The 9,000-nt window shown below is 41.2% G+C and overlaps 1 protein-coding gene across 1 annotated transcript; it reads right to left on the minus strand.

Annotated features, from left to right (window-relative positions):
• Positions 1-5,900, minus strand: LOC134292027 (uncharacterized). The gene is made up of 2 exons (XM_062860686.1): positions 5,000-5,900; positions 1-582 (listed from the first exon to the last, which is right to left on the minus strand). The coding sequence occupies exons 1-2, from the start codon at positions 5,732-5,734 to the stop codon at positions 1-3; spliced, it is 1,317 nt and encodes a 438-aa protein (XP_062716670.1). The 5' UTR covers positions 5,735-5,900.
• Between the last annotated feature and the right edge of the window lie 3,100 nt (positions 5,901-9,000).

Consider the following 9,000-nt stretch of genomic DNA (forward strand, 5'->3'; position numbering starts at 1 on the left):
TTAGCGATTATTTGCTAAAACTCTACTTAATATTGTATCTGACGGGACACAGTGCACCGCACAGTTCACTAGTTGCGATTTGAAAGCAGCAATTCCCTCAGATGTCACTTGTCTGTCCGGTCCCAGCTCGAGGTTTGGATACTGCCTCGCCAACTCCAGCAAATCGCCGTTGGACAACTGCTCGGGATAGTTCATCACAAATCGCTTAAGTAGCGGGTTCGGCGGTATATTTACTATCCGTGTATGAATATCCTTGAAGATAAGTTCTTCCAGTTGATCTAGATGCTCCAGGACCAGAAGGCCGCTCTCTAACTTTCGATTGCGAGTGGGCCTATCGGAAACTTCCAGACGTTGAAGTCCTCGAAAGTTTCGGCAGATGTGCCGCAATCCTCTCTCGAATGTCCAATCGTCTTTGAGTGTTACCACATCCATGGCGATCACGTTCGGTAGTAGATGTCGTAGTCGTTCGATGGAACTGTCTTCACACTCAGAAAGCTCCAGGCTAAGGTTTTTCACGGTCACCAATGGGTTACATTTCAAGCTGTTTTCTGAAACTTCATAGACTTGTCCTAGACCTAATGTCTGAATGGAAATTTAATTAGTAAATTACCAAGAACATAAAATCTTGCAACAGTTCAATACCTTTAAGTGCTTTAGACGCTCCAACAAATGGAATGGGATCGGATCTAATCGGGGAACATTGAATTCGAATAACTCGATTACTGGACACGCCTTAACTATCAAATTGCCGGCTGTTCGGGCTCTAAAGAAGTTGATCATCAATATTAATTTCTATTCCCGATCAGCCTAGATAGCCGTGTAGTGGCGGTAGCAGTTCCCTCAACTGGCTAAGAATATCACTACGGATTGCCTGATCCGGTGGTAAAAGTCCACCAAACAAGCGACCCCTAATTCATGGTGTTAAGCGTACCGTGCCTAGGAATGAATGGTTAGGGGGGTCTTATAAAAACTTAACCGTGAACGGAGCCTGTGGAGTACCAGGGCACCCTCCACAGTATGTTGCCCTTACTGTGTTAAACGGAGCAATGACGCAGTGGACCTTATTTGTCTCCGGGATAATCGGCCACTTTTCTTACGTCTCAATTCCGAGGCTTAATAAAAGTGGGTAAATGAAATTTTTTTTTTTTATGACAGGAATTAAGTTCGTACAGGTAAACCTTCATCACGCAAAAGGTGCTTCTGCTGTGTTGAGTCGAAGGTTTAAAAAAGAAGGACTAGAATTGGCGCTTATTCAAGAGCCATGGTCCAATAAACGAAAGATTCTTGGAGTTCTGACACAAAATAGTAAACTATTTTATGATGAGCAACAAGATTCACCCAGAACCGCTGTCTTAGTACGCAAAACGTTAAAATGCTATCCTATTACAGAGTTTATCAGAAAGGACATTGTTGCGATCATGGTAGAGGTACCAACCACTAGGGGTAAAACTGAGATCGCTGTGGCTTCAGCTTACTTTCCTGGTGATGTTCCTGAGGCACCTCCTCCTGAGATCGCATCATTTGTCCAATTCTGTAAAGAAAACAACAAATCGTTTATCATTGGCTGTGACGCCAATGCACATCACACGGTTTGGGGTAGTACGGATATTAACAGTCGAGGTGAGTCACTATTAGAGTATCTGTCTTCGAACAATATAGACATTTGCAATAATGGTGATAAACCTACTTTCTCAAATGTAATCAGACAAGAGGTCTTGGATCTAACACTGTGCAATGCTGCAATCTTTGACAAGATCACAAACTGGCACGTGTCAGATGAGATTTCTCTATCTGATCATAAACACATAATCTTCAATTGGAATGGTGGAGATTATTCTAGAACCGCATTTAGAAATCCCAGGAGGACAAACTGGGATCAATATGTAGAATTGTTGAATACGCATTCATTTACAATGGGAGAAACTATTGATTCAACCCAAAAGTTAGAATCATTTTCTCAAAGGGTAAATGAAAGTATCATCAATTCCTTTAACAGAAGTTGTCCCACCATACAATCGTCTTCTACTAGAGACGTGCCATGGTGGAACTTTAAACTGGATCGCCTTAGAAAATTTTCTCGTAAAATGTTCAATAGAGCGAAACAAACGGGAGATTGGACTCAGTACAGGAAAGCCCTGACTGATTACAACAACGAAATACGAAAATCGAAAAGAAAATCTTGGATGCTGACATGTGAAAACATAAACAGCACTCCTGTAGTTGCATGACTACAGAAAACGCTTGCAAAAGATCATTCAAATGAATTGGGAAACCTGAAGCGCGACGATGGAGCTTTTACCAAAACTCCTCGTGAAACATTGGATTTAATGATGGAAACCCATTTTCCAGGTTCGGTTCTAAGTGTGGATTCCAATGACACTATATCTCTGGAAGGTGAAGGATGTCCTAGTATAAACTCATCAGAGTCAACTAGTACAATAAACACCGCCTCAGATTTAGCTGATGAAATCTTCACGAAGGCCAGAGTGGAAAATGCAATTAGATCTTTTCAGCCTTTTAAATCTGCAGGAGTTGATGGAATATTTCCAGCACTGATTCAAAATGGAGAAGCCGTGTTGGTTCCACCACTAATTGAGATGTTCAAGGCTAGTTTAAGATTGGATTACGTTCCATCAAAATGGAGACTTGTAAAAGTTATCTTTATACCAAAAAAGGGGAAGCGAGACAAGACGCATCCCAAAGCATACAGGCCAATTAGTCTTTCTTCAGTTTTGTTGAAGACTATGGAAAAGGTTTTGAAGGATTTTATCAATTCTTCTTACATAAAAGAGCATCCCCTATCTGACTTCCAGTTTGCTTATCAATCTGGTAAGTCAACGGTTACGGCACTTCATTCGCTAGTAACAAAGGTGGAAAAAACGTTTTCAGCAAAAGAAATAGCTCTATGCGCCTTTTTAGACATAGAAGGAGCATTTGATAATGCCTCCTATTCATCTATGAAGCGTGCCATGGAGAACAAAAACTTCGACCAATGTATCATACATTGGATTTATATTGTGCTTGCAAAAAGAGAAATCACCTCTGAGCTGGGAAGTTCTTCTATAACAGTAAGGGCAACGAAAGGTTGCCCTCAAGGAGGAGTCCTCTCACCACTATTGTGGTCCTTGGTTGTAGACGATCTTCTAAGAAGCTTGAAGGAAAAAGGTTTCGAAGTTGTGGGCTTTGCAGACGATATAGTCATAATAGTGAGAGGAAAGTATGACGAAACTGTTTCGGAGAGAATGCAAAGGGCCCTAAACTATACACATTCATGGTGTATTAAGGAGGGCCTTAGCATCAACCCGTCAAAAGTCGTAATTGTCCCTTTCACTAGGAGAAGGAAGATCAACCTAAAAGCTTTTCGGCTTGGAGGGATACAAATTCATCCTAGTGATCGAGTCAAATACTTAGGTTTGATACTGGATGCTAAACTGAACTGGAATGCTCAAATTGAGTCCGTGATCGGTAAGGCAACAAGTGCGTTCTGGTTATGCTCCAAAACTATTGGCAGGAAGTGGGGCTTGAAACCAAAAATGATAATGTGGATTTATACTGCCATAATCCGCCCAAAAGTCACGTATGCTTCGTTTGTCTGGTGGCCAAAAACAAAAGAGGCTACCACGCAATCAAAGCTTGCGAAAATTCAACGTCTTGCGTCCATTGCTGTTACAGGAGCGATGCGAAGCACACCATCAAAAGCTTTAGATGCGATTCTCAATCTGCTACCCTTGCATGAGTACGTGCAATTAGAAGCAGAAAAGGAATTGCTGAGACTTGAACGAGTTGAAAAGTTTATGCCAGGTGATCTTGTAGGTCACCTGAGCATTTCACAATATTTCCAAAATAGGCCAGTAATGAAAATGATTAAAGACTGGATGAAACCTGTGGAGAACCATGATGTTCCTTACAAGTTGCACGAAACAACTCGTGCAGATTGGGAAGTCGGAGGTCCCACTGTTCGTCAAGGATCAATCAAATTCTATACAGATGGCTCAAAAGTTGGAATAAAAACGGGAGCAGGAATCTACGGCCCTGGAATAAAAATTTCAGTGGCGATGGGACACTATCCTACGGTGTTTCAAGCAGAGATTCTTGCTATTTTGAAATGCACAAATATCTGCCTTGAGAGAAAATACAGATATGCAAATATTTGTATTTTCTCAGATAGTCAAGCTGCACTAAAAGCATTGTGCGCTTACAAATGTACTTCAAAGCTTGTCTGGGAATGCATTCTTTCACTGCGCAGGCTGTGCCAAGGGAATTCAGTAAACTTATACTGGGTTCCAGGTCACTGTGGCATTGAAGGAAATGAAATGGCAGACGAGCTTGCTAAAAGTGGTTCCAATTTACAGTTTGCTGGCCCAGAACCATTCTGTGGTATATCAAACTGTACAATTAAAATGGACCTGAAACGCTGGGCTGAGCAGAGGGTGATATCCAATTGGATGGATGTCAAAAATTGCAATCAGTCAAAACGATTTATAACACCAAATGCTTATAAAACCAAAAAGCTCTTAGAGCTCAACAAGAGAGCTCTATGTACATACACTGGCCTAGTAACTGGACACTGCCCGAGCAGGTATCACTTGAAAAATATAGGCCAAATTCAGAGTGATATCTGTCGTTTCTGTAATATGGAACGTGAAACCTCGGAACATCTGCTTTGCAGTTGTGGTGCTTTATACACGCGCAGGCAAAGATTTCTAAATAGTGGTTGCTTGCAACCCAGTGAGATCTGGTCTGCAAAACCTGGGAAGGTCTTGGAGTTTATCAATTCCATTGCACCTGACTGGGAGACGACGCGTCGTGGCAGTAGCTGATTACTTGACACATGGTAATTAGCTGGCTAGATGCGAATATCAAAACGGGACATGCCACAAAAGTTCAGCCTATTGGACGCAGTGGCTTAATTTCCCCAACAGGGGAGGAAAAAAAAAAAAAAAAAAAAAAAAACTATCAAATCAATCGCTATTTCTTTGACGACGGACTCCAGTCTAACTTCCTTCAGAAGCCTAAATCCAGCGAAGAATATTCGTAGATCGCTATCGTTATCTGTAACGCACAGACTGCCACCAATTTTCAGCACCTCAGCTTTCAGAAACTGTAGCTGTTCCAAAGGAATGGAACGTACTGTTGAATACAAATCCACTTTCTTAAGCTGTGGAGCTAGTTGTCGCAAAACAGCCGTAGGATCCCATCCATTCGCCGGATTTGTAAATCTGATGCTGAGTTGGGTCAAGTTGGGCATTTCGATCTGCAATTCGTTATTCAACGATCCTGGAGCTGGAAGTTGCATGACCACAGGGAACCTTGGGCCCCGATACCAGTTCGTGACTTCGGATTCAACTGTCCACTGCTGCAGTTTTGGCAAGCGGTTTACCATCATACATAGCAGCTTCGTGCTTACGTACCCCCTACAGTGTAAACTTTCGACATCTGTAGCGAACAGTTCCAACAACTTGAACAGATGTTTGTAAAAGAAGTGGTTGTGGACGACGTGCTTATCAAATATAACGGACATATTGCTATAGCGGCGTTTGCTTTTGTGCAATAAGGTTTCTTGGGATCCGATTTGGAACACCACTTCGCGCAAGAATCTACGACTGAACGCCAACTTTTCCCAAGTTGTACACACTAGTGAAGCTGATTTACGGTCCGATAATGGAAGAAATGAGAATATGTGCTCCAGCACTTCTTCCGGAAGATCGTTGATTGGGAAAACTTCGTTGCTCATCGCGGAACTGTGAACGAGTGTAACACCTTCGATTGAACTATTGATGCTTCCTTGTTGACTGTTTTCACTTTAGTATCTTGTATCTTGGAACATTACTTGATCAATGGCACAAAACGAATGTGTTCTATTTTTAATGTTTCTACAGTTGAGCCACGTTGAGCTGCCTTTACATAATGCTTATCGGAATAAACAGATTGTCATAACTTATTTACCTCATGTGCTCAATCCGATGCAGAAATGTACAAAGGTCTGTTTTTGAAAACATGATTAGCTTAATCGACTCTACTCAATTCAAAACTAGAAAACACAAAGCGCAGTACATTTACAGTTTTGTTTTTTTTTTTCAATTCAATTCAATTTATTTTAAAAAAGCATATATCCTAGGTGTACCTGGTTACGATCCCTAATGAATTACATTCTTTCAAAGGGTCGTTAGATTGACCTAAGCTAAATCTAGTGTGCTCTTATACATTATGGTATGATATAATTATTAACATTTTCTTTAATATAACTTTTCAAACATCTCTTGAATTCTAGGATTGAGTTTGAGTTTTTTATATATTCTGAAAGCTGATTGAATATGTTAGGTCCCATATTGATAAATCTTCGTCTTCCTACTTCACTTCTAAAACCACTTTGTTGTAGCATATGAGCATATCTTGTTTGATGTTGATGTCGTGCGCCGCTGAATATCCAGTTGTGGTGTAGGTTGAAATTGTTAACGACTTTGAACATGGTCATTCCTATCTGGAACGTGAAGAGTCCCAACACTGGCAGAATGTTATTCCCTGTATTGTATAGCGTATTTGTAGGTTGCAGGAAAGGGAGATTATAGACAGCTTTCACACACCGATTTTGTTGCACTTGCATTTCTTTCAGGTACGTGTGGCAAGATGTACCCCATGCTGCTATACCGTATTGGTATCGACTATGAATGAAAGCATAGTACATTTTCAGGAGAACGTGTTGAGGAACGTAGGGTGCTAGTCTCCGCAGGATTCCGCATAAAGATGAGCAGCTTGCGACTGTTTCTCGGATATGAACATCCCATTTTAATCTGTTGTCAATCCAAACTCCTAGGTACTTAAATCTGACTACTTCTTCGATAGTAGCTCCATTTATAACCAACCCCATTGTGGCGTCTAATGTCTCTCTTTTTCCAAACAGCATTATTTTGGTTTTCTGCAAATTTAGCGCCAAGAGATTGTTTTCGAGATACTGCATAATCAATTTTAGATCATGAGACATATCACGATATAGTTCTGAGACAGTCTTGGCTTCGTATGAGATCGCCGTATCATCTGCAAAAAGCCTCAGTTGTCCTTTCAAGTTCAGTTTCGCTATGTCATTGACGTATATTAGAAACAACAGGGGTCCAATATTACTACCTTGTGGGACGCCACAATTAATAGTGGACGGTGTACTTTTGATTCCATCTATCACAACCTGTTGCCGACGATCCTTTAAATAGCTCTCCAAAAATTGATTGGCCACACCACGAATACCATAAGCTTCTAGTTTTTTCAGTAGGATTCGATGATTTATGGTATCGAAGGCTTTCGAAAGGTCAAGAAAAACGGCTGCTGCGGACATTTTCTTATCTACCGAACGGGAAATATCGTCGACCAGCTCAAGGACTGCTACTTCAGTTGATGAACCTTGTCTGAAACCAAACTGATGCTGGAACAGTAAGCCGGTGGTATGCATGAAGTTATTGAGGCGGGAGCATAAAAGTTTCTCGAAGATTTTGTTAATAGAAGGTAGTACAGATATGGGTCTATAGTTTGTCGCTTTTTTGGGGTTGCCGTTTTTGAAAACCGGATACACTAGAGCTTGCTTCAAACCGCTTGGATAAATGCCAAGAGAAATACTGTCGTTGAAACAGTCACACAAAATGCTGGAAAGTAGCACACTGTGCCTTTTCAGAGCCCCCACTGGAAAACCATCTATACCTGTGGCTTTCGAAGCATCCAGACCAGAAATAATATTTGAAACTTCTACTTGTGTAGTTGGTCGCAGGAACATCGATGTGTTGGATATCGTCATGGTGCCAAATTTGTTGATGTTTCCATCAGAAACGAGGGTGCTGGCGAGGTTATCTCCGATGGAAGAGAAGAAGGTATTGAAGATATCTCCAACTCTTGCTGGAACATCCGTTTCCACTCCATTAGCTTCTAGAATCAGCTGGTATCCATCATCCGTTGCATTAGCCTTCACCGAAAAGTTTAAACCGTCTCGTACACAAACTACCACACCACCAGCTGAGTTACGACGACAAGAGTAAGTGCTTTGGTATCCAGGAATATTCTAGAAATTCGATCTGCTTTCCTTAATCCAGGTTTCCTCAACTACCAGAACATCGATCGTTACTTCCAAATTATGTAGGAAAATACAGAATGCGTCCAACTTTTCGAAGTTGTTCATTCCTCGGATATTAATTTGAAGCATATTGAAACCATCGCATGAGGCTATTTGGACATCAGAATTATTCAAACGGAGATTTGTAGCACGCGCTAATTTGTTCAATTTACGGCGAATAACAGGAAATATTACTTCCTGCACGATATGAGCCTATTCAAATCAGCTCGAGATTGAACTTTGATAAGCTTCGAGTTTTTAGACTGTTTGGCTAGTATAATGCCGTTTCGTCCAGGCCAGACGTATTGAAGATTCAACGAAACTTGTTTCTTTTTTAAGTCCCTGAGAATTTCCATTGACAACGGAGACAAATCATCTCTGATGTGGACCTTGTTGGACCAGCCACGAGGCCAACGAACGCCAGCGATCATTGATACGGTCAGCGAACCGAATTTCTTTTTCCTTGCAATTAAAGTTTCTTTGTCGTGGACATTTTTGAAGCGAACTCTTATTGGGTGATTTTCACCCTTCGAGACGGCCACTCTAGTACAGGAAACAATTGAGTTGCTATTTGTTTCAATGCCTAGAGTACGACAGGTTGCATCAAAAAGCGTTTCCGTGTTTTCGTTTGGAATACGTGGAATCCCCAAAAGTATTGCGTTGGCTGATAAATGTGCCCGTTGATGCAAGTCAAGATCAACTTCCTGCTTGTGAACTGCATCTGAAACAGTTGCAGCTTCAGTTGAAAGTATTGCCAAGGATTTTTTTAACTGTTCGTTTTCTACTTTTAGCTTTCCGATTTCAGCTTTGAGCTTGAATATCTCGTCATTGAAATCATCAAGCTTGTCCGACAAGAATTGTTGACTTCGTTCGATTTTACCAATCAACTTATCTGCATGTTTAGACAG

The sequence above is a fragment of the Aedes albopictus genome, chromosome 1 (assembly GCF_035046485.1).
Source record: "Aedes albopictus strain Foshan chromosome 1, AalbF5, whole genome shotgun sequence".
NCBI classification, from domain to species: Eukaryota; Metazoa; Arthropoda; class Insecta; order Diptera; family Culicidae; genus Aedes; species Aedes albopictus.